Here is a 24,585-nt window from a genome sequence, read left to right on the forward strand (position 1 = left end):
CCCTGGGATGCTATGGGTGTGTGCATGTTGTGTGGATGTGCACTGATGCCGTGGGGGGGGGATGCACATGTTTGCACTGATATGGGTTGGGGATTGCACATTCTCAACTGCTTTGCACTTTATCTTCCAGCCCTGACCAAGAACAGTGACTGGATGGATCAGTTCCAGGTGAAGTTCCTTGGCTCAGTCCAGGTTCCATATCACAAAGGCAATGATGTGCTGTGTGCGGCTATGCAGAAGGTACAGCAGCCCCTGAGTCCTGACCTCCCAAGGGGGCAAAGAACCTCTATTCCTACCTGCAGAGCAAAGGGCTTTCTGGGAAGATTTGGGAGCAAGGCGATCATTTCCCTGGGGATGGGAGGGGGCCGAGACCTCATTTGGAGGAACGAGGGCAGTAAGTACATGTGGTGTGTGGGTGTGATGGTCTGTCCCTTTGTCTCCTCCCAGATCGCCACCACCCGCCGCCTCACTGTGCACTTTAACCCACCCTCCAGCTGCATCCTGGAGATCAATGTGCGAGGAGTCAAGATTGCTGTGAAATCTGATGATTCCAAGGAGCAGAACAAGGTAACAGACCTCCCGGCCCTCAGTTCTGCTCACATACATCTCCGGGCTATCCCTGCTCCAGCTGATCACATTCTCAATGCCCAGCATATCACCCGCCAATCACAGCTCCACATTAGCCTATACCCACTAAAATAAGGACAATATTCTTATAAAAGCAATAAGAGATCCCTGACTTGCACCTCTCCCTAATTAGTTGTTCCTGGACCCCAGAAATGCACCCGGAGGGGTTGGAATTTATATAGTAGGATCCACCCCTCCCAAACACAACAGGATCTACCTCCCAGGGCCCTAGCTTCAAGTCCAGCCTCCCAGCCCCTGAGGGGAGCAGAATCCCCTGCCCACCAGGCCCTAACACTGAGGTCCACCCTCCCAGCCGGTGGGTGCACTACTTCACCGGAATGTTAGTGAACTGAGCTGCTCTGATAATCTGTGAGCCGTTTCTAAACCCTTCTGCTGCTATTTTGAGTGCTGCTCTTGGATCTGAGCAGCAAAGCTCTGTAGATGGACATTGGAGGCTTCTGATTAGCGTTCTGCATAAATAGCCTATGCAGAGCCTACAAGAGGCAGGTGCGGAGCCACATGAGGCCTTTAGGCAAAGCTATTCAGAAAGCCTTCCCAAATGGTGATGCAGTTTCCCTGCTGGAGTAATTCAAGGTTGCCAGGTACTAGCAGCCTGGATTTTACTCAGACTGTATTTAAGGGACACTGTCAACTTGATTATTTTTAAAACTAATATTTAAAAATTCCAGTTTCTGATAGGGCCCTTTAAACAGTCAGGCCTGAGTGATGGATTTAATTCTTATTATTATTTTACATTCCCATCGTGCCTGGGAACCCTTTATGCTCTGTGCTGTACAAAGAGAACAAAGAGAGAGTCTCTGCCCCAAAGAGCTTACAAGCTAAATAGAAGATGAGACCTCAGATGGACAGAGACAGACAGGGGAATACAGAGAAACAATGAGACAACATTGGTTGGCATGATGGGCAGTGGTCTTAGCACACTAGGAGCCTAACTGTTGTCAGGTTTTTGGTAGGTGTCACAGGTGGATAATGGCTTGAGTGAGTTTTGTGGGTGTTCACAGGGAGCTCCTCCAAATCAGATGGGGCAGCATGGGAGAAAGTGCAAAGGTACTTGTTTGAAAATGTAACAGGTGGGTGATGCAGCATTCTGAAGGGATGTGAGCAGGTCAAGGTTGCCTGAGAGCCCGGAGGAGCATTTTAGCTGTGGGAAAGACCCTATCTTAGAGATGTTAAATTGTATACATACATATAACTGCTTTTCTGCTCCCTGACTGGGGTTTATAAAGGTCTTTTCAGCAAGGGAAAAACTGACTGTACAGGGCAAACAGTGACACTGATGCTAAAAGTGTTCTTAAATGCACAAAGGAAACACGGAGGAACTGAGCAAGAGCTATGTGTAAGCTTGTCTCTCTAACCAGAAGTTGGTCCAATATAAGAGATGACCTCACCCACCTTGTGTCACACACACACACCCCGCGAGAAAAACACTATGCCCGCTGTGAATGCTAATAGCTGTCACTGATGGGAATCATGAGCCTAACCTGTAACAAGAGCAGCTATAGTCCTTCCCGGAAGACATGTGATTTCACAAGTAGACAGTGCCTCTTGCAAGTTCATGCCAGGGAGAGGTTCACGCTACCAGCTAGAGCCAGGAATCATGCCTACAAATGCTGAGCAAGTTTCCCCCAGCTCTGACAAGGCATCTCAGCCCTCGCTCACAACACCCCCTGAAATTCCAGGCTCAGGCACCGTGCACAGCTGAGCCCACGCACCTCAGTCCTGATATGTTATCCCAGTCCTGGATCCACCCCACTCCCCACAGCCCTGGCCATGCCTCCCCAACCCTGACCTGCAACACCTTGCTGTATTGCAGTCCAGACCTCCACAAAGCAGTCACCAATTGTCAAATTGTTTGAAGGTTTGTGATGGGCAGAAATGGGGTCAGGCCAAGAGACATTTTCATGTGGGACCTGATTCTGGATCTCCATGGGTGAGAGATGGCCAGCGTGTTACCCTCCTGTGCCCCATAGTGGCAGCCCTGTATCACCCTAGCAGTGCAGGCTGAGTCTGATAGCTCTTTTCTCTCTCCCACAGGGTAATAAATGTAGCCACTTTTTCCAGCTGAAGAACATTTCCTTCTGTGGATACCATCCAAAGAACAACAAGTGAGTGCCCACAGGGCCAAGGGCCTCCATGATCCTGATCCTGAGGGAGAGAGGCCCCCTTTCCTTCTCAGCCTGTTCTCTACTTACAGACACAGTTGTGTTCCCTAGGAGCAAGGGTGGGAAAGGGCAGCATTCCAGCTGTTGTCATCCTCCTCCTCCTCCTCCCTATGGGTTTCCCTTCCCTGTAAATGCTACCCACTTTTCCCTGCAGCTCCAGGTGTGGACCAGCCCTGGGAGTTCGATGCTTTCTGCCCCAGGGTCTTGTGATGGTTAAAAGGTATTTGCAGTCGGTTCCAAAGCTGGTGCTAGGAAGATGCAGTGAGTGATTATTGGACTAAAGCTGAGTCACTGGACAGTGGAAGGGTTTTTCCTGTTGGGAATTTTCCCCTTTTCCCCATTTCATTGTGCCCAGGGCTGGGCATTTACATAAGCGTCACAAGTGACTCTTTAGGATCCTTCTTTCTTGGGGCTCCCCAGCCCAATATTGTCCCCCTGCCACCAGAATTAGACTGGCTGGATCCCAGTTTCTATGCTCTTCCCACCCCTCCCCACTTCCCAAAGCATAAGTCAGGCCCTGCTGTGAATACTTCCTTGCTCCTGGGCTGTTGTTCTGATGAGGCATTCAGCCTGGGAGGCAGGCAGACCTTCCTCTGCAGCACAGCCCTGTGCATGGCCTCCACTCCAGCCTCACCTGCGCTCTTCTCTCCCAGATATTTTGGGTTTATCACCAAGCACCCAGCTGACCACAGATTTGCCTGTCATGTCTTCGTCTCAGAGGAGTCTACCAAGCCGCTTGCGGAGTCTGTAGGGTGAGTCCCGGGGTCGGCTGCAGGAGGAGATAGATCTATCTTCTCTCGGGAAGCAATTTCTAGTCCCTGCTCCAGGCTCCGTTTTCTGCCTCAGTTATGAGACTAGGCTGGGCTGTTCCCTGGGGCGCTGCTGCCTTGCCTTGAATTGTGGTGCTGTGTACCATGGGCTCTGGACTGGAGCGGAGCTGAGCTGAGCTGGGGGTGGGGAGCTCTGGTTGGGGCAGCCAGAGAGAGTGAGGATTAGGTTACTTAAACCCCCAAGTATTTTCCATGGCAGTTTGGTGCTGTGTAGAGAAGATCTTGGAGCTGACATCCTCTAGGGATAGGGGCCAGTTAGAGCAAGACTGCTGTGCAGTGGACACTGGACCGAGCGCCAACAACTGACTTCACAGGAGGCCCCAACCAGCGGAGGCATTGTATGGTGATAACTGTTGCCTTGGGCTGGGTTGGAGCAGGCGCCCTAGAGGTGAAAGGCTCTGGATCCCAATCCCCTGAGCCACCCCAGAATGGAGCACTTGTCCAGACAGGTTTGAAACTGCCGCCGAGTGCCACACAAATGCTCTCAATAGCGACACCATGTGGCTGACCTGAGTCCTTCTAGCTACTCAGTGGTGAGGCCTATGGATCTGTGTCCATGCCATTCCTCACTGCTGTGCGATGTCAGGTGAATGGTTCAAGGATGGATTTGGCCTCTGCATTTCCATTCACACATCAGTGCCACAGGGGGAGGAGCAAAGGATGGAGGGTTTGCAGGACTGCCACGGGCTGAGACCTTTGTCTTCTTATTGCCCAAGAGCTTTACAGCCCCCTGGAATCCTGGGAGTGACTAGCAAGAATAGGCTGCTTTAGTAACCCCCTATGACAGGAACAGGGGCCAGCAACAAGCCTGTGCTGGGTTAAAGGGAGCCAAACCCCAACAGCATTGAAACAAGCCCCAGGGGCTCTTGGGGACAGGATGTGCAGACTTCACAGAGGAGTAGACAGGGATGTGTAGGAGACTGAGGCATTGCCCCCAAAAGGAAAGGATGGAGACCATCACTGGAGACATTCCAGGCGGGTTGACAGAACCTTGGGAGATAGACAGTAGCAGCCAATCCTGCCCTAGGGGATAGACTAGAAAGCACCTAATGGGTTCTTTCCAGCTCCAGTTTCTAGAACTCTATGAAAATAAATCCCTGAATTCTGCTAGGGTCCGAAGGCCTGTTCAGAATCCCTGACCAAAGGGAGGGTGTGCCTGCAAGGTACACGTGGCTTGTGTCGGGGAGCTGCCAGTGCACTGAGTGGCAGCCGTGCCTCAGCCTGCTCTCTGCTCTGTCTGTTGCAGGAGGGCTTTCCAGCAGTTCTACAAGGAGTACGTGGAGTACACCTGCCCCACAGAAGACATCTACCTGGAGTAGGGACTGGGCCGAGTGCCCTTCTGTACAGACAGGGCCAGCAAACTCGCCCATTCCCCATGATGCATGGACAAGCTGCTTTGACACTGGAGGAGGAACAGAGCTGGGGATGGCTCCCTTGGTGCATGGAGCACTGCCTCTTTTCAAGACTCTCCTTCCTCAGGCTGGGGATTGGGGAGGGGCTGAAAAATGGGGTTTATTGTAAAATACTCTTTTAGTTTATTATATTGAAGAAGCAGCACGGCTGTGGGCTCTGAAGGTGGGACAGGCAGCCTGGGGCAGGAATACATCTGTAGCACTGGAGCTGGGCTAGGACAGAGCAGCCCTGTCACTGTGTAAGTGAGAGGGCTGGCCTGATGTGATGAAAGCACTCATCCTCCTCCCGCCTGGGTGCTGGAGCAAGAACTCCTCCCTGCTCCTGGCATGGCTTGCAGCCTTAGCCAGCTTTCTCCAGCTCCCTTTCGTGGTCCCTCAGGTTGATTTTTAACTCCAGGGCAGCATTGGCCTCGCACTGTGAAGCCACATCAGGTGCTGAGAACAGGAGCTGATAGGAACAGGTCAGCCCAAGCCCTGACTGAGGAGGAAGGGGGTAGCTCTGCCCCACCCCCTGAGGGGCAGGGGGGCATGGGCATGGGCATGGCAGAGAAGGGTAACTGCTAAAAGCCTTGGAACCACTTGATGGGTACCACATGGTAGATGAACTTACCCCTGTGCTCATTGCAGGAAGGAAGAGTAGCCTGGTTTGTAGCCTCCCTGCCATTTGCGCCCAGACATCCTGAGAGAACTGCCTGCTTTCCAGGGGTGAATATTAGCCTGGGCTGAGACTATGGGGCCCTATTTCTCCTCCCTGTAGAGGAGTGAGTGTGAGGAGAAGGAGCAGGGAGAAGAGTCAGTGCCCTCCCATCCTGTAAGGGTGGGAGGGGGACAATTCCTCCAGGGCCCCCTGCCCTTCAGTCCCCAGGTTGGGGGGAACTCCTCTGCTCCTCACCCCACCAGCTCTGGGTGCCAGTGGCTGTGGGCTATTTGCATACTGGGATGCACATTTGAAAGTATGAGATGCTGAGAGGCAGTGGCTCTGGTCCATCCGCAGTGGGATGAGCACAACATGAATTCCTTCCCAGACTCCACCGAGGGGGAGAGGCAGCAGGAACCTGAGAGATGAGCTGGGGCCCTGAGACAAGAGAGGGAGCAGCAAGGGGCTCAGGACTGCAGGGAGCTGTGCTAATATCTAGGGGATGACACTTCTCCCCTACAGTCAAGGTCTCTGGCCTTCAACTGGATCTGCTGTGGTGGCAAAACTATTAAACATAAAAGTTTCATGGAGCTGCTCTATATGTCTCTGTGTGTCACACTGGAGCCCTGGGCAAGGCCTGCAGCTCCTCTGTCACAGCCTTGCTACATGGACATCCTGCCCCCACCCCATTTTCTCCTCCCCAGGGGCCTCTTCACCCCTCAGAGAGCCCCACCCAGCACCTCAAGCCCGGGGGGCTGCACGGAATGGCTTTCTATGGACAAATGATCTCAGTTCTCTGTGCCTGGGATCCCTACCTCTACACTCACACAGAGACAGGTTGCCTGCATTAGAGAGTAGGAGTAATTTTAGGGGCTTCATTTTCAGTTACACTGTTTCCAGCATCTGAAGAAACATCCATGGGACTGAGGGCGGTAGTCTGGAGCAGTGGCAGTCCTCTGCCTTCACCTTCCCCACCCCAACAGAAATCGCTGAGCAGACCCTCAGTCTATCTTGCTATACAACACACCTTTATAAAGCAGCTAGTGCACAGGGCCAGAGCTGCCCATGGGGCTCATGGAGACCACACTGCAACAAGTGCCTGGGAAGCTCACAGGACGTTGTCATAATAATACTCTGCCAAATCTGACTCATCCCGCTTGCTCTTGTGTGCTTGGTGCAGGCCTGCAGGCTGCTTCCAGGGTGCTCGAGTCTGGAACTGGGGGTGCTTCGGCTTAATGCCATAATCTATGGAAGGACAGAGAGCTGGTGATGGAGAGAGGGAGAAACGCAGGGCCCAAAACAGCCTCGGTTGTGGGGAAACTGCCTGCAGCCACTAATGATCCAAGTTTGGGTCCAGTGCTCACAGGTACGCACACACCCCACCTCCAGATGTGGTGTGGGCTTTTGGGAACTTTGAAAAGTAAGCCTGGGCTGTGGCAGCACCCCAGGCAAGGCTGCTCCTAGAGCAGTGCAGCCATCACTGCAGTAGCAGGCACAGCAACTTCTGTGCCATGCACAATAGCAGCCAGCAACAGCAGGTGCCTGTTAAGTGTCCATGCACAGGGAGGGAAAATCACTGCAAACGAGGAGGGGCAGTTGGCACTGGCTGACTTCTCAGAGGCTTTCCCCACAGCCTGGACAGCTGAACTATGGCAGGGTAGGGTAGGGCGGGGGGGGGGGGGAGGGAGCAGTTTGGACTCCCAGCTAGCTGCCTAGAGAGAGAGAGGCTGCTGAGGAGAGAGCGTGGCTGCTGGGTGAGCCATAGCTGCCAGTGATGGGAGACCCTGCTGGCTAAGTGAGGCTGTCTCTCACCTGAATTAGTCTTTGAATTAGTAATCTCCTACCATTCCAGGGCTTGCAGTGGCATTAGGAGGGTGAGCTGAGGCTTTGAAGTAGCCCCTTTATGCAGCAAACCAGGCTCTTCCATGCTCACTGAAGGGGGAAAGCCTGCTTGCCCCTGGAAGCAGGAGCCCTGCACAGGGCAAATCTTGAGACTCAGGCTTACAACCCTGAATGGCAGCAACTAGCCTCCACAGACCTAGGCCTGGGAAACAGTGAGCTGTGAGCCCATGAGGAAGCCACTGTCTTGCGCCCCTGCCCCCCCTCCCACTGCATAGTAAGCCTTCCTGTCGCAGTCCCTGGCTGTGGGGACTTGGCTTTGATGGTGCAGGAGGCTGAATGGGAACTGTCCATGTCCCCCATGACAGCATGTTAGAGCAGAGTAAGTTGGTACCATCCACCAGGCCGAAGTGCTGCTGTGGGAGCTCCAGGGGAGCAGAGAAATCCTCAGGGACTGAGCCGCTGAGCCTGCAATAGAAATGCATGGTCAGGGCAGCAGGAAGCTCCCGGGGCTGATGAATTCACTCGTTTCCTCCCAGTGGCAGGGCTGCGGCTGCCTGCGCATTTCCAGTTGAACCTCAGCCTGGGTTCTGGCCACAGGTCTTAGGGTGCTGGGCATAAAAGACAGCAGCAGGGCTGGAATGAGACAGTGGGTAATTGCACTTGGCCTGCGAGCAACTTAGCCTACTGTTAGCACTTAAATGGTGGAGCAGAGCCAGGGCCCCAGGAAACAGGCTGATTTGGCCAGGTTACCGGCATTTAACGCTTGCCCTTAATGTGGACAGGGTGACTTGTGCATTGGCTTCCTTCACTGAGGGGTGCATTTTACCGCTTGCAGTGTTGCAGTGACAGAGGCAGACTCTGAAGGGAAAGGTGCCCCCTGGAATGGGGGTGGGGGAAGGTTTACGGTGCAGCAGATAGGTTGTGCACACTCTGGCTCTTCTGCATGGTTCAAATGGCACTTCCCCCTGCTTTGACCTAGGCCTTGAGTATCCAGCTCACCTGCTCCAGTTCCCACCTGCAGAGGAGTGGACTCGGCTCATGCCTGAATCGCCTGCGTGTGTTCTAGAGCAAGCACCGGGGCAGGGAAGTGGACACAAACATTGCAGAGGCCATATTACCTTTGGGAAAGTGGCACAGGGAGCACAGCCCCCAGCAGGAGTGGCAGCAGCATGTGCAGGTTCATGGATCCCACCCAACTACGCTGTGTCTGTGCAGAAGCAGGCTGGACTCGGCCTATCCTCCTTTTCTTTCATTGGTTGTCTTTGATGGAACATAATGACATCATGAGGCCCTACAGTGACATCACAAAAGGAGCAAACACATGAGGTATCACTTGCACTGGTAGCAGGAGTGCTGGGTAACACATCAGGAGACACTAGCAGAAGGTGAGGCATGGAGGTAGAGCAGCGGAGAAGCATGGCACCAAGTAGCAAGCGGGGGATGATGCAAGTGTTAGGGCAACTACATAATATCTGGACAATATTATCCCCTTTGAATGTAACTGTGATGGCAGTAACTGCTGTGACACAGCAGCCCACAGAGGCTTTGAGAGCCTCTCTCTGAGGGCAGGACCCAGCACAGAGCCAGCCCCCTAAGCTAATTTTAAAAGGGTATCTCCTGCAGGAGCAGCTCTTAGACCCCTGCTCATCACATACAGCCCAGGATCCAGAAGATCTTCCTGACACATAGCAATCCATTACCTCCACACCTAACCTAAGCATCCTCCTGGGCTCTCCTCAGGCTGGCACTCCAGCTGGAGGAAAAGTGTGTCTAGGTAAGTATGGCATTGGCAGTCACAAATGCACAGCTCATGCTGTGTAGTCTCCATTGGATCCCCCACCATTCTGGTAGAGTTCAGAATTGCCCTCCTCATGTTTAACTCCCTAAATGTTTGCCTCAAAGCCTCCCTCTCTTCCCACAAGCCTCACCGCTTCCCGCAATGTGCATCTTCTCTGCAGTTTCCCTAGCTCCATCTATCTCATTATAGATGTCTGCCTAGGCTGAGTGAAGTCCTCTTTTCTCTCCCTTCACTAGGAGCCTCTGGACTGAATGGCGCATATTCCTCAGCCCCTGGCTCCATGCTGTGTCTGCCCTTGCTGTGTAGTACTTGAAGTATACTGCATGAATGATACTATCCAAACTGGCTGGCTTGTGTTGGAGCAGCCGTGAGGCCCAGGTTTTCTCTCGCTGGTCAATCTGATAGCCCTGCAGGGAATACAGCTGCTCTGCTTCAAGCACTCCTGTGAGAAGTCCAAGCTGTACGTGTTGCACACTCACCACTGTAGTGTCAGGGGCCCTGAGGCCAGTTTAAGTAAGAGCATTATCCTCACCCAGTTCAGCCCCTATTCTGTGCCCCCCTCTGTGAAACAACTTCTTGCTGAGGTGTCATTCTGAGTGTTGATAACCAGTGGGGAACTACTCAAGGTCTCCTGTTGGGTGAAAGGTGCCACAAAGGGAAGAGCTGGTAAGACTATAAGATGGTTATGATAAACTGAGCTCAGTGAGAGACTTATGGGAGCTGCTCAGACTGCAACAAACCCACAGTTCCTCTCTTGTCAGGGTATTCCAAAGAGAGAACAAACGGGCATTGGCAGGGTGGGCCTGGAAGAGCAGCAGGGTGGTTGGGCATGACTGAGACTTCATCATCAGAGCTGGGCCTGGGAAACCCGGGACTAGAACACACCTCACACTCCAGGGCCAGACAGGCTGTAGCTGTGAATGGGAGTCTGCCCCCCCCGGCTGCTCTGTGCATAGTTCTGGCAGAACAGTGCTGCATTTCCCTCTACCATTCCTCAGCCAGCAAAGATACTAACCCCCCCACCCATTTCTTGGGTTGCTCTAGGGCTCAGCTGGGCCCCAGCCATTAAGCTTTGCACATAGGTAAATGTTTGTTTAATTGATTTGTCTGCACTCCCCGCATTGGCCAGCCTCCTCAGCATTGCTTTCCAGCCCCCGCCCCCCCAGCTGGCAGCTGCTCAGCAAGCCCTTTTAGCTTACATTAGCTGCTAGAAAAGTAATGTACAAACTGTGGCATGCAATACCCACAGGAGAGCTGCAGGAAATTAAACAGCCTGAACCAACCACCAACAGTCCCAGCTGTGGGCAAGGCAGATGCCAGCTGAGCAGCACGTGGGCATGATGGAGCCCTGCATTCCCAGGGGAAAGAGCACCAAAGGGAGTGCTTGAGAGACAGATGGTGGCCACGGCAATAAGTGAGAACCCTTGAAACAGGGAACTGCAGAGGTGGGCCTTGCTGCTAGAGCAAGCTGTGGTGGGGGTCAGCTGCCCAGCAGCCTGAGATGCCCCCAAACCAGTAGCTGGGGGCAGGAAAGAATGTTCCTGCCATGCAAAGCTCTCTTGCCCCAGCGCACAGCTGTTACACTAGATTAGCAGCCCTGTATGGGAAGAACGCTCCTGAATGACCTTGTGAGAGCAGGGGTTACCCTGGGGGGAAGAGAGCTGCAGCCCAGGGCAGAGAACTCAGACGGGGGGAGAAATCCTGGAAGGCCAGAGGCTCTTAGCTGCCTCTTCAGCACAGCCAGCTTCCTTAGAACCCTCCAACAGTTAGGGCAAGGAGGGAAAAAGTCTCACTAACACAGGCCGGGCACATGACCTGTCCCAGCACCCAGAGCAGACAGACAGTCCCAAAAGCACTGGTGCCACTGCCTGACTTTATTACCGTGCAGCCATACAAAAGTCAAGTGCTTATAAAAGAGGTCCGAGACCAGCACTGAAGCCACCATACTGTACAGGCTAGCGGTGGCAAAGGTCTCACCCCACGTAGGGTCCATTGGTCACAGCTAGCTATGTAAAAAAGAGTTACAAGTTCCCTGGAGAATGGGAGTCTCTAATCAATGGTTTATCTGAAAAATAGATACGATAGAAACATCCCTCCAGCCAGCTCGCCCTCCAGAGACATCCTGTCGCCACTCTGAGCCAGGCACAGTCACAGCAGCAAAGGGCCACTTCTCCATCAGCCCCAGTTATAGAAATAGATTTTCTGCCAAGCTGGCAGGTAATTCATCATTGGTCCTGAAATGAGAGAACAGAGGGACCAGGTGAGCCAGAGAGAGGAACAACATTTTAAATATGTACACTTGAGCACGGATTTCCCACACATCTCTGCTGATGCCCCTCAATCCCAGCCCACAGCCTCCCGTTATGCCATCCCTAGCTTTTCCCCAAGCAAAATCACCGACTGTGCCACACTGGGTGGTGGTGCTGATGTGCCCACCGGGAGCAGAGCAGGACAAGACTTATATGACCCTTGAAACTTGGACAACGGAAGCAACAGGTGAGGTGCACTGACACCTGTGCACTGGAGAAAGGGTTTCCCCTCTGCCCCAGAACTGCTGCTGCCCATCCAGGAAGAAACCTGTGGGATAGGAGAGCCCCAGCCAAAGTATAGGGAAGGAGCAGTAACCCAACTCAGCACCAAAGATCAGCTGCAAAGACATAGTCTCCCTCAGTTCCTGACTAAACTCATGTAGTGCTGCTATGCTTCCGTGGCCCACTCCAGAGAGGGCTGTGTTTCAGCAGGAAGTGGAAGAAGAGAGGAGATTGTAGATTGTAAAGTGCTCTGAGGTCCTTTTGGAAGAGGTGCAAGAGAAATGCAAGATTGTTTCCATTCTTTAATTCACAGTCCATCCAAAACCACCTTGGAGTAAGTGTCCCTAGTAGCCGTTTGGAGGGGGTTACTGCTCACTTTGTGTTGTGCTTTGCACAGCTCAGTGCTTGTGAGGTGTGTGAAGATAGGATGGAGGGGCATCAGCAGGGCTCTATATGGGGTGCATAGCAGGATTAGCACAGCAGTGTGCACTGGAGGTCAGGACTGAGGTGCACTGGCAGAGCTGTGCAGGGAACCCAGGACTGGAATCCAGCCAGGTCTGGAATAGGGGAGGATATTTGAATGATTACAATCATGGTGCTTAGGTCCCTACGATATTTAACCCCTTACTGTTTGGATTTAAACCAGCACATGAGTGTTAATGATAGGTATTCTGGTGGCAAATATCCCAGGGGCTTTTCCTCATTCCTTTGCCAGTCAGGCTCTAGCATGTGACATACACCCCACCCCCAGCTCCAGTCCTTCCCAGTGGAAATGCAGCCACTACAGCTGCCTACTTACGTGTGACTAACCCAACTCCAGGAACATAATCAGCCAGCAGGCGGAGCAGGAAGAGGATCCGGCCCCTAGGGGAATAGAAAGAGCGTGGATGAGGCCAGTGCAATGACCTCACGTTCCAGTCTTCCGAATGCACTAGAAGAGACCTCCTCCTTTGGTAATGGGAACTGGATTTTTCTCAGCTCAGCTGCTTTGCTGCCCTTGAATATCCTGCACCCCCAAACTGCCAGCTCCCCACAACTTCCCATGTCAGGATTTTAATGCAAACAACAATGATGCAGATGAAGCATCACAGTGAAAGATGCTTGAGTTCTTCAATAGAGCCTGAGCCCACTCTGGCTTCTTACCTAGGTAGAGGCATCAAAGCCCCTTACTGAAGGCCCGAAGCATAACTGTGTTAAAAAAAGAACTAGGTAAGTTCATGGAGGATAGGTCCATCAATGGCTGTTAGCTAGGATGGGCAGTGACACAACCCCCTGCTCTGCGTGTCCCTAAACCTCTGACTGACAGCAGAGACTGGATGACCAGGAATGGATCACTCAAAATTACCTCTGTTCATTCCCCCTGGGGCACCTGGCATTGGCCACTGTCAGAAGACAGGATACTGACCTAGATGGACCCTTGGTCTGACCCAGTATAGCCATTGTTAGATTCTTAGGGCACCTCGCTCATCAAATATCCTGTTGGGGGACTGGCTCCTTTATAGGGGGTAGATTCAGAACAGCCAGCAGGAATCCTTACTCTGAGTATCGGTCATAAAAAGGAGATCTCAGCAGGTAGTACAGCAGCAGGATGGTTCGGCGTCTCAGCTCCAAGCGCTCTCGCTTATTCAGGTCTTTCATATCACTGAGTAAACTTAGGCTGGAAAGAGAGGGACAGGGAGTTAACTCAGAGATCCACGGCCACAGCAGGGGAGTTTTAGCATCTAGTCCCTGCCGCTCTCAGCTCCATGTGAAGTGGAGCGCTGAGCAGGCTTCCCTGCTCCTCTTCAGAGGAAAGGCTAACCACCCAGCTAAGATTAGTGCAGCGCGAAGGTGCTGCAGGGACGGATCCTGAGACCGCTCCCCCTTGCAGCTGCACCCCTGCCCACCTCTGCCGCTTCTTCCTGAAGGGCTTATACAGCACAGAACAGCAGGGCAGCAGTGGGATCAAATGGGGACAATTGAGACAAACAGGACTGAGAGTTCAGCCCCAAAACACCTAAATGGAACCCAAGGCTGAAGCCGTAGGTGGCCTCCCTTCAACTGACCTTGTGATATCCAGGATTCCCGAGAGGAGCCAGGGCTTCCATGATCTCTGGCCCCATATGCCTAAACTCAACACTGGGAGCAGAAAGGTCAAGGAAAGGAGAGAACAGACATGGTTGGCAGCAGCTGGGTAGGCAAAATGACCCTCCAGGCAGCCCTACAAGATTAAGCTCCAACAAGTCAGTGCAGAAAGGGCCCCATGGAAGAGGCTGGCATGACCCGCTCTTCTAGCCCAAATGGCTGAGCACACACAGGGACCCTGGCTAGAGCCTCTTCTGTGCCTGTACATTCATGAACAGCTGCATGGAAGGCTGCGCACTGAGGATGCAGTACTCCGGTGAGGGGGGCACAAGGCACATTGCAGGCACTAACAAAAGCCATGTTAGGATACAGTGGAACAGAGGCCGGGTGATGTAGACAGATTCTGCAATGGTTTCCTGAAGCCCCAGAGGGGTGGGAGCCTGGTTCATCTCCTCTGCTCTTCGGTTCTGTTTTCCCTCCCTCTGTTGGGGAGACCCCCAATGTCTAGATTGCAAGGCTGGGGCTGAAACAGAGTTGCAGACAAGGTTTCTAATGCAAACTGTGCCTTTCGTGAGCATCCAGTACATTAACATTGGCCTTTCAGTGACGCCCAGGGGAGGGGTTCGAACAGGAGAACTCTGAGGACTACAGCCACATGGCAGAGGCTGTGGCTCTGGTTTTCCCCAAGCATGGAGAAACAGCTGGTTATAGCCAACACAGAGGGAGCTCCCCTAGGAACTGGGGCAGATAGTCAGAGAAGGCTTCCCTGGGGATCTGGCTATTTCAAAGCAGGGGGAGCTCAACAGTCATTCTGAAGACTTATCCCATGACATAGGTAAGCCTAGGCTGAAATGATCCTGATGCCAGGATGCCAGCACAAGCACCAACCCTGTTCCTTTCGGTGGTGGTGGGGGGAGAAACAGGCCAGTGGTGGGTACAGCACTGGCTTGGGTAAGTCAGCAAGCTTCCGCTGGTTACACTCCAAAAGAACCTGTAGCCTGGCCACAGAGTCGAGGCAGATGCAGAAAGTGTCAGGGCACAAGCTGGCCAGGAAAAGGTACTTACTGCTTTCAAGGGACCTCACAACACGGCTGGAGCGCCTCCCAACATATGTCTGTTCCTTCCCTGCCGAGCTGCCCTCTTTGTCTGCCAGGAGAGAGGCACCACAGTGAGATCAAGGCTGCAACTCTGGGTTAAACTTCCCTGCAGCTCTCTGTTAACACTGCTCTGAGGTGACACAGGAGCACCCTCTCCCCGGACAAAGTTCTTACCGCAGCCCCTTCTCCTCCCTAGAGTACTAACTGCATGAGGCCAGGTAGTTCGAGTGCTTTATGTCTGATGGCTTTATGTTTCAGCTCTTAAGTCTGGCTTTTCTGAAACTGCTAACACTGGGCAGAGCCAAGCAAAGTGCAGGAAGGTACATGGTTGCACATGCAGCTGCTACTCCAATCCTGCCTCCCCTTCTCCCAGCTCTACTAATGCACCTCCAGCCAGTCTTGCAGCCTTCTTTGCTATTCCAGGCTAAGGCCCATTATCCCATTAGGGCTGACAGTCTAATGGAGCAGTACCGTTAAGCTAACCAAGGTGTGCATAGGTGCATGCTGTGGAGAACGATGGTACTGGAGAGTAGCACAGTTCCAGCAGCTTGGCTCGTGGAATTCTTACAACTTCTCTGTTGCCCAAACCACTCGGCTAATGAGGACTTTCAAGCAAAACTAACTGGATGACAAGTCCACTCCACTGTGCCCCCCAAAGTCTCCAAACTACCCCAAATGTCTGGTAAGTTGCAAGAAGCTGAGGAAATTCCAGTGCAATGGACTCACCTTCTGGCTGGAGCTGCTGCTGCTCCCTGTCCACTGGCACGATCGGAGGGGATGTCTGGATACCAGCTTTGTACCATAGCAAGAGCAGAAGGCGCAGGATGGCTCTATGGGGCACAGACAAGCCAGGAGGTGTAAGCATCAGGCACACACTACAGAAACCCAGCTTCCTGGTGAAGCAGCAGCCATAGGAGACAGAGAACACACAACCTCTGCTTTGCACTGAGCGAATGGGGCCGACAGCCACTCTGCACATGGCAATGGGAACCAACACAGCTCATCATTGGCTGTCCCTTCTTCACCCTTACTCTGAACACTGCCTTACCACAGCCAGGAGCACCACAAAGGTGAGTACCTCCAACAGTGGGAAATCTAATGTCCTGTGCAGCCCCAAACATACACAGCCTCATGGAACAGGCTTGCTCCATCTTATTCCATGAGCTCAGATCTGCTGGATGCTCACTAGGTAACATCTCACTCATGAGCCTGTGCCTCTGAGCCCTCTATCCCGTCCCTTTCTGTACACATACACCCTCCTCCCTCCACCTGCAGCACTCACTTAGCCAGCTGGATGAGGATGATGATGGTCCATCGGCCCATCTCACCCCACACCTTGGCAGCTCCCATCTCCGCAAAGACTTCCACACACTCGAGCACACTCAGCCATGTCAGCAACTTCTGTTGGGGTAGTGACTGCAAAACACAAAGAGGGGAGAGAGTGAGAGACAGCAGCTTTAGGCTGTGTGCCACGTGGGGTGTAAGTCCGGCCCAGTCTGAAAGTTCTACTTTCAAGGTGAACCAAGGAGGGGTTAGATGGGGGCTCCTGGGAGTAAATGGCAGATTTCCTTTCATCAGTGGGCTACAAGTGCGTGAAGAGGACTGGCTGAGATCCCACTCATTTCACATGTGGCTTTTTAGCAGTTAGGCCCATCCAGTTCAACATTCTTATTTGCTATACAGCTGAGATCCTGGCTACAGACTCGCATTCTTAAGCTGGCATAGGGCCTGACACATCCAAATCCACAGAATAGGCAGATTATCAGAACAGAGGCCTTTCTAATGGAACCTCTAACACAGTGATTGCTGAAGGCTGGCTTGGGGTATGGAGAGATTCTTACAGGAAAAAAGCTGTCAGGGTTGGGCTCGGATTTTTTTGTTTTACTGTACATAGAATGGCGTAAAGGAAGACCCACAGAGCCTGATTCTGTGTTGCACCAGGCAGAAAGAGCAGTCCAGGAGAGGGGAAGGGCAAAGGTAGCTTTATACCTCCCTTGTGCAACCCAGATTCTGAGCTTCTCAGTGACTGGTGTGGTCCAGAGCATAAGTCAGAGGCTGCTCTAATTTGTGGTAGCCTTACACGGGCTGCCTAGGGACTTCTGTACAGCGCAGAACTGCCAAGGTGCAGAGCGCTCTGGTCACTCCCCGCATGCCAGGGCCAGCAAACCAGGACAGCATAGCACTAGTGCATGCCACATATTCAGAGGGCTGTGCCGGCCCCTTTATGCCAGCAGAGTGGAACAGTGTAACGGGGCTGCAGCAGGGACTGGAATCTGGCCCAGTAGCTTCTACAGAACTATTTCTGGAAGCACAGCCTCTGCCGATGAGCATGGGAAATGCATGTGCCAACCCCTCCCCCAGTACACAAGAGCCTCACCACAAGCAGGGTCCGCTGCAGCTCCTTTCGGAGGATCCAGTCATTTAACAGCACCAGGAGGTTGGAGGCAGAGTACACTGGGAAAGAAGACAGTGATTCACATGGGAAAGAGATCCAGCCACTGACTGAACCTCTCCCCATGCAGTCATAGGATATGGCAGAAAAATCTTTCCACTGAGGTGAATGACTGGGACTATGGTTGCCAAGCCTCCAGGATTATCCTGGAGTCACCAGGAATTAAAGATTAATCTTTAATTAATAATAATGTCATGTGATGAAACCTCCAGGAATTTGTCTATCCAAAGTTGGCAACCCTAGATGGGACAGACAGACTCCTGATGGCTGAGAGAGGCAATGCAGTCAACAGCAAAGTTAAGAGAATGATGAGTTTTAAGCAAGAACTATGTTCCAGGAATTTGACCCCAGACAGAGAGGGAGATAGACTGATCTTGCTGTGGGGCAGGGTCTCTGGCCAACTCCAAGTTAGTAACATAGCCACTCTTTTTGGTTTTATTCAACAGCTGGTATTGAGCTTCAGATCACCGGGTTCCTACATTACAGTGAAAAGAGTACCCACCTGCTAGTTGGTTCAGGAAGGCAAGGTTAACAAATTTAACAAAACCAATGGCCAAACAGCAGCCATTAGCACCAGAGGGAACAGGGAGCCCCAAGAGAGTCTAGACTAGCCGCTGGCAAAGAAACAAACATTCCCACCACACCCAAGGGAATGCCTCACCTCACACTGCCCCAGCTGAACCGACACTTGCGGGAGTATTAGGAAACTGCAGCCACTGAATAATCCCAGCCATGCAGCAGCAGCACTCTGATTTCAGACCTGCACCTCTTTCCCTGGTACAATGCTCAGCCCTCCCTCTCCAAAGTCTGCCATTATCTATACAACATAGTTGCAGATGGCAGAGATCTGGTGTGGCATATCAATTCACCAGCATACATACCAAGCTCAGAAAGTTCATGGGAATCAGAAAAGCGACCTGGGAAATAAAGGAGAGATGTTAGAGGAGGATTTTGTCATGCTGCTGAAAACCATCACAATCACTGCTTCAGAGGGAAACAATTACTTTAATCAATGCTGACAGGGAATTCTGAGCTTAGTAAAAGGGTCGGAGGAATCCATCAAGGATGTCTCTCAAGGAGCCCAGAGATTAACATTCTCCTGCCCTCAAAAAACAACAAACAACGACAGGTTACTCCCTCCCCTTCCCATTGCTTTGCCTCTTTCTGACCAACTACTAAATGAGGCTTTATTATTTTTCTTCAACCTTCCAATATCTGTGCAAGTCCAGTGGGTGAGGGTGGGTGTCCTGCAGGCTGATGACAGATGCTCCTTCATTTCTTGGGAGGTCTTACAGGCCAAAGATGATGTGCCAAAATATTTTAACCATGTATTCAGTTTGTTTGTTTTTTACTTTATTAAACGACCAAGCACAGTGTGAGCTACATCTGGGGCACGGATCTTCATTGTCTTCTCCACCACATGCCTGAGTTCAGAGCAGGCTGATCCTGCTAGTACAGCAGCATATGAATTGCAGAGATACAAGTCCATCTTTATCTGAACCTTAGTAACTCGAGGCATTGCGATGGTTATGATGTAGTGGGGCCCTGTCAATGCAACTCCTGACAGATCAATAAGAAACCCCATTGTTTAATGGGAAGGACTGGCTAACAGAGGTGGAGTAGACGTCTCTGTAGCACAGGTGAAGGGGGCACTCCCAGAGTTCTCATCAGACCGAGTCTGGATGCCTGGGTTCCTGCCCCAGCTGCGGGCGGGGAGGAGCGGGGGCTGCGGGAGGGCAGGGCGGGGCGGGACGCCTGGGTTCCTGCCCCAGCTGCCCGGGAGCGGGGGCTGCGGGCGGGGCGGGACGAGACGCCTGGGTTCCTGCCCCAGCTGCGGGCGGGGAGGAGCGGGGGCTGCGGGCGGGACGCCTGGGTTCCTGCCCCAGCTGCCCGGGAGCGGGGGCTGCGGGCGGGGCGGGACGAGACGCCTGGGTTCCTGCCCCAGCTGCGGGCGGGGAGGAGCGGGGGCTGCGGGCGGGACGCCTGGGTTCCTGCCCCAGCTGCCCGGGAGCGGGGGCTGCGGGCGGGGCGGGACGAGACGCCTGGGTTCCTGCCCCAGCTGCGGGCGGGGAGGAGCGGGGGCTGCGAGCGGGACGCCTGGGTTCCTGCCCCAGCTGCGGGCGGGGAGGAGCGGGGGCTGCGGGAGGGCGGGGCGGGACGCCTGGGTTCCTGCCCCAGCTGCCCGGGAGCGGGGGCTGCGGGCGGGGCGGGACGAGACGCCTGGGTTCCTGCCCCAGCTGCCCGGGAGCGGGGGCTGCGGGCGGGGCGGGACGAGACGCCTGGGTTCCTGCCCCAGCTGCGGGCGGGGAGGAGCGGGGGCTGCGGGCGGGCGGGTGGGACGCCTGGGTTCCTGCCCCAGCTGCCCGTAGAGACGGGCGCTCTAGGCTCGCTCGCCCCGGTACCTGGCAGCAGGTAGGAGAGGCCCCGCACGGTGCCCTCCAGCTGCGCAGTGGCGGCCGGGTGCTGCCTCACGTACTCCTGGTAGCGGTGACACAAGCGCCGCAGCCTCCCCAGGAGCCCGGCGGCGGCCATGGCTCTCCGGGACCACTTAGCTCCGCCGCCGCCCCCACACACTTCCGGGTAGGAAGCTGCGCGCCTGCGCACTGAGCTACTCGCACGCCGAATTCTCCCACTGCACCTGCTAGACTCTTGAATCGAGCACAGAGCAGCGAGGCGGATGAATCGAGCGTGGAGCGGGTGGGTCCGCAGCCGGGACTGGGAGCAGGTGATTTAAAGGGCTGAGAGGGAGGGAGCGCGGCGGCGGTGGCGCGCTGGCCTCAGGTACGGGGCGACGTGAGCCTTGCGGGGCCCGGGGACAGAGCTCCCTGCAGGGCGGCCGGGGGCTGCGGTACCTGCCCCGGGATGTGTCCAGCCGGGATGTGAGCGGCCCTGCGGTCCCTTCCCGCTGCCCAGCGCCGAGCCCCGCCCGAGCGCCCCCTGCTCCCCTCCGGTTCGGGCCACTCTTCTCTGGAGACGCCCCGGAGCCGGCACCCCCCGACCCCCTCCGGCCGGCCCGGGCTCAGCGCTGTTGCTGGGCAGGGCTCCCCGTCGGCTCGGCTCTGCACAGACATGAGCCGCGGTGGCCCCAGGCTGAGCGGCTGAAGAGCGAGATGCCCCGCGAACCCCTTCGGGGTGTGATGACACGGACAGCGGGGGGCTCTGTCCCTTTCCATGCCGGGCGAGCGGCCCCACCGAGCCCCGGGGACCGCCCTCCCCAGGCCCGCCGAAGTGCGGTTCTCGCCTCGCCCCTTCAGCTCCGGGAGTGGGTGTGGGAAGAGCGGGGAAAGCAGGCGGCAGGTTTCCCTCTAACACCCAGAACAGCCCGTAACAGAGATGCGGGTTCGGGCAGGGAGCGGGTCAGCGATGGCCTCACCAAACCTTGGCCTTTGAGGTTGCTGGATTCAGTGTAGGCTGGGTCGGTGCTGTCCTACCCTGTGGCTATTCAGCGCCCGTTGTGAGATGAGTTGGTAGATCTCATTCATTTCCCAGTAGGAAGATGTCAACAGTGTTTTGATGCAACTTTAACTGGCCTCTTTGTTGTCAGACTCAGTAGAGAAGCCGAGTATTAATAAGCCATGGAGTCTGAGCTCCTTTTTCCGCCTTCATTTAGCTTTTCCCAGAACCAGGAGTCAGACTCTCTAGGGCTTGTGACGTGTTTTGTGAAGTGCTCTGTGCATTGGAGAACTCCCATCATAATATTGCAGAGCAGCAGGGCAGTGTTGGGGTGCTTGCTTTCCTACTGTCTATGCTACCAGGATTTGGGGGGGGGGTCTTCATTTTTAGGGCCATCACGTTGGCACCTTTTCAGCAGCCCTAAACTTTCACACAGCCTGGGTGTATCCGAAGGATGAGTGTAAAGGCAAAATTAGTCAGTTTTGGAGGGAGAGTGAGTAAAAGCTTCTGAAATTGTTGTAGAAAAGACTTAATGAGGTTAAGAGAGAGGAGATTGAAGAGCATGGGTGAGATTAAAAACGTGTGATGGGGCCACTAACATCTAAGGCTTGTGGTAAAGCTAGGGAGAGGGGTGGGATCTGGAAGTGGGGGGTGCTTCACATAAATGAATAGGTTTGAAACCTCCAGTCCAAGCTGCAGGGAACCTTAATTTAGGGCTGTGAACCCTGCTGATGGGCTAACCAGCTGTCAGTGGAAGGCGGAGAGGTGTTGAGTGTCTCTAGAAGGAGGGGGTACTAGCTGGAATTTCCAGGGAGTCTAGGGCATTTGTACCATCATATGTTGGATGTGACTGCTGCTCTTCATAACCAGAGAGGGGAAGGGAAGGAAGAGCCCCATTTACACTAACATAATCCACGGGTCCCTGGTATTTGGGGGAATCTGTTTCTGGTATCCACCTCTGAAATTAATGTGGGAAAGTTCATTCCATTCCCTACAGTGAAATATGGATGTGTAAACATCAGCTAAAATCTGACCCTGGAGGAGAGCTGTGAGATTTCACTTCAAAGAAGTAAAATCCCTGTGTTCAAACCAAATAAACTTTGGAGCCTCAAAGAATGCTCCATGATATACAGTAGAACCCGAGAGTTACAAACATCTCAGGAATGGAGCTTGTTCATAATTCTGAACAAAACATTATGGTGGTTCTTCCAAAAGTTTACAACTGAACATTGACTTAATACACCTTTGAAACTTTATTGTGCAGAAGAAAAATGCTACTTTTAACCATCTTAATTTAAGCAAAACAAGCACAGAAACAGTTTCCTTACCTTGTCAAATCTTTTTAACTTTCCTTTTATTTTAAGTAGTTTATGTTTAACACAGTACTGAATAGTATTTGCTATGTATGTATGTATGTATGTCGGTCTCTGCTGCCTGATTGCATACTTCCGGTTCCCAATGAGGTAGGTATAAGGTTGACCATTCAGTTTGGAACTCTGGTGTTCATAACATTGAGGTTCTACTGTACCTTTTTAAACTCCATGGAGTCTCCATGCCCTGCACCACCCTCTGCTCCCCAGAAGGTCATTGGGCAGACCCTGGTGTGTTGTGAGGTGACCCTGGTATACACTGGGGACTCACCTGCAGACTTGGCATGTTTTTTTTCCTTTCCTCCACTTGTTTTTGAACTGACAGCTACTGTGTGACTACATGGCAAGAAAGCATGTACAGGTCACAATGAGCCAGAAAGAAAACTGCAAGCTAGGACTTCTCGGTGTGTTGCAGTTGGCTTATCTGCCAGGAAATATGTGATGTGTTACAGTTCCCGCTCCCTTTAAAGTACAGTGTAGAAGGATCTCACAAGGATCAGAAGCCCTACTCCTGGGGCATTTTTAAAACTGGTTTGGAACAAAGCCCTGGAGAATAGACGGCAGCAGACAGTCTTGCCCCAGTTCGGAGGTGGGCTCTAATAGTCATTTTCCATCTCTTAATCTTATGAGTTGGGCCCAGTTTCTCATTATGTGCAGCAGCACCTCTTGGTTCTCATGTACAGAGCATTTGGAGATGGGGTATTGAGCATAAGGAACATCTAGCATCAGAAGAGAGGTGCGTGAAAAAGAATTCAACGTATGTTTGAGAGGTGCTGAGCATGACTTCTTCATGTCAGGAATGTGCTGACCCTGGCTTTGGGGCATGCAGCACCACCACTCAAGCCAGCTTGAGATCCATTGCAGACTATCTGAGCTGCTGTGACATAATTTTTCAATGAAATACCCCGGCCCTGCCAGACAGTAGCTTGAGATCAGGCTGCCCAACAGCTTGTCTTCAACCAGATGGTTGGAGTCCTCTGGCTTCTCCTGGACATATGACCAGACAGTGCTAGTCTGTGAGTAAGCAGGGGACACTCTGACAGAGGATTCACCCAGGGTGCAAACCTCCCTGATGTCTGTATCTTTTCCCTCTCCCTGCTCTCCTTTTTGGCTAAATCACTTCTGTTCTCCACCCCAGCCTGTCCAGGAAAGTGACTCAGCATGTTAGCCACTCTGGCCCCCTAGTGCTTTCATAATGAAGATGGGAAAGGGTGAAAGTGCTATGGGCGTTGCTACTGAAAGCAAGTGAAATTACCCTGCCTAGGAAGTTAGGCTCTCAGACTTTATGGGGCTTATTGGGGTGTAACAGAGCACTCCTGGCTCCTTCCTCTGCTAGGCTCAGATAGTCACTCAAAGACCCTCAGGTTTGGAAACCACTGGTACTTTTATTTACACATTTGTGTGCCCACCACCTTCTCACTATGTAATATACACAACTCTGGGTTCTTTGCATCAGAATCCAGAAGGGAAGGGCTTACTCCCTCGCTCTCCTCCATTCCACCACCCTGCTTCATTCTTCCCAGATGCTTACATGGCCCTGGGCTAATTGGGCTGGCAGCTGGCTCTCATTCCCCAATTAAGGCAGGTTCTTTCCAGCCAGCTCCACTTTATTCACTTAAATGGGGCTGGCATGGTGGGGGACTGGTTCTGCGATCTTCCCGCTCAGCACACTGTCACATGGGGTATGTGGGAAATGGCCCAGGGTTGGGGTAAGGGTGAGGTGTTCCACTATGCAAATCAAAGTTCAGGCTTCTCAGCAACTTGCTGTTAAAGCTCAGCTTGGTTAATGGACATGGTAGGGTCAGGTCATTATTGGGCAGTAAGGAGAAGAGTGCAGACTCAGCACTAGTCTTAATATGACAATAAAACCAAAAGTAAGCTGACTGTGCAAGTCCAATCAGTGCTCTATCCTCTCAGTGCCTCCAACTTGCTCTGCTGCCAGTAACTTGCACTCTAGCTGGCTAAAATCTGCCAGATTAGACTGTACTTGGGGAGACTGACTCCTGTAGTCTTGGGCACAGAACCTTATAGCTACTGTGCTGTAATAGTTACCATGCTGCAACCTTATAGTTACCACGCTCCTAGACCAGAAGTGCCTGAAATGACATTGTGGCACAAATTCTAGGAGCCTGAAGGTTATACCCTTTGGCATATACAATTCTACAGTACCCGCCAGCATTAGACAGCTGTAGAAAGTGATGTATAGGTAGTGAAACACAAGTGTGCATTTAAATGTTAATGGAAATACATCAGGGGGCACCCAGACTTTGAGGGTTTATCTATGCTGGGAGGAATTACCTCCTTAATGCTTGTAATACGTGGATTAATAGCCAATGCATTGTACCAATT

The 24,585-nt window shown here is 52.9% G+C and overlaps 4 protein-coding genes across 6 annotated transcripts in view; 2 read left to right on the forward strand and 2 right to left on the reverse strand.

The window, feature by feature from the left end:
• The window catches only part of MAPK8IP1 (mitogen-activated protein kinase 8 interacting protein 1), a 57,506-nt gene extending 51,227 nt beyond the window's left edge, over positions 1–6,279 (forward strand). For all 3 annotated transcript variants that reach the window (XM_050955328.1, XM_050955329.1, XM_050955330.1), the window contains 5 exons: positions 131–240; positions 448–567; positions 2,683–2,753; positions 3,464–3,562; positions 4,887–6,279. In XM_050955328.1, the coding sequence (XP_050811285.1) occupies positions 131–240; positions 448–567; positions 2,683–2,753; positions 3,464–3,562; positions 4,887–4,959 (473 nt within the window). In that variant the 3' untranslated portion in view covers positions 4,960–6,279. The remainder of the gene's footprint in view (positions 1–130; positions 241–447; positions 568–2,682; positions 2,754–3,463; positions 3,563–4,886) is intronic.
• Positions 6,280–6,696: 417 nt separating this feature from the next.
• On the reverse strand, positions 6,697–11,099 carry FREY1 (Frey regulator of sperm-oocyte fusion 1). Its single transcript, XM_050955557.1, has 3 exons — positions 8,650–11,099; positions 7,923–7,996; positions 6,697–6,934 (listed from the first exon to the last, which is right to left on the reverse strand). The coding sequence occupies exons 1-3, from the start codon at positions 8,712–8,714 to the stop codon at positions 6,798–6,800; spliced, it is 276 nt and encodes a 91-aa protein (XP_050811514.1). The 5' UTR covers positions 8,715–11,099; the 3' UTR covers positions 6,697–6,797.
• An 89-nt stretch (positions 11,100–11,188) lies between these two features.
• Positions 11,189–20,062, reverse strand: PEX16 (peroxisomal biogenesis factor 16). The gene is made up of 11 exons (XM_050955453.1): positions 19,876–20,062; positions 18,355–18,390; positions 17,399–17,475; positions 16,304–16,437; positions 15,748–15,851; positions 14,990–15,070; positions 14,295–14,447; positions 13,906–13,978; positions 13,398–13,517; positions 12,660–12,724; positions 11,189–11,563 (listed from the first exon to the last, which is right to left on the reverse strand). The coding sequence occupies exons 1-11, from the start codon at positions 20,003–20,005 to the stop codon at positions 11,505–11,507; spliced, it is 1,032 nt and encodes a 343-aa protein (XP_050811410.1). The 5' UTR covers positions 20,006–20,062; the 3' UTR covers positions 11,189–11,504.
• A 53-nt stretch (positions 20,063–20,115) lies between these two features.
• The window catches only part of LARGE2 (LARGE xylosyl- and glucuronyltransferase 2), a 70,558-nt gene continuing 66,088 nt past the window's right edge, over positions 20,116–24,585 (forward strand). Inside the window, exon 1 of the mRNA XM_050955313.1 lies at positions 20,116–20,198. The gene's annotated coding sequence lies outside the window, so the exon portion shown is untranslated. The remainder of the gene's footprint in view (positions 20,199–24,585) is intronic.

The sequence above is a fragment of the Gopherus flavomarginatus genome, chromosome 5, assembly GCF_025201925.1.
Source record: "Gopherus flavomarginatus isolate rGopFla2 chromosome 5, rGopFla2.mat.asm, whole genome shotgun sequence".
NCBI lineage: Eukaryota > Metazoa > Chordata > Testudines > Testudinidae > Gopherus > Gopherus flavomarginatus.

Excerpts from the sequence above, each read along its gene's own strand:
- FREY1 (XM_050955557.1), bottom strand. The coding sequence starts at position 8,714 with ATGAACCTGCACATGCTGCTGCCACTCCTGCTGGGGGCTGTGCTCCCT. Across the intron at positions 7,997-8,649 it reads CCTGTGCCACTTTCCCAAAG|GCTCAGCGGCTCAGTCCCTG; the intron begins GTAATATGGCCT and ends TTTCTATTGCAG. Across the intron at positions 6,935-7,922 it reads GCACTTCGGCCTGGTGGATG|ATTATGGCATTAAGCCGAAG; the intron begins GTACCAACTTAC and ends GTCCTTCCATAG.
- PEX16 (XM_050955453.1), bottom strand. The coding sequence starts at position 20,005 with ATGGCCGCCGCCGGGCTCCTGGGGAGGCTGCGGCGCTTGTGTCACCGC. Across the intron at positions 18,391-19,875 it reads CCTCTCCTACCTGCTGCCAG|GTCGCTTTTCTGATTCCCAT; the intron begins GTACCGGGGCGA and ends TTTATTTCCCAG. Across the intron at positions 15,852-16,303 it reads ATCCTCATCCAGCTGGCTAA|AGCCATCCTGCGCCTTCTGC; the intron begins GTGAGTGCTGCA and ends TGTGCCCCATAG.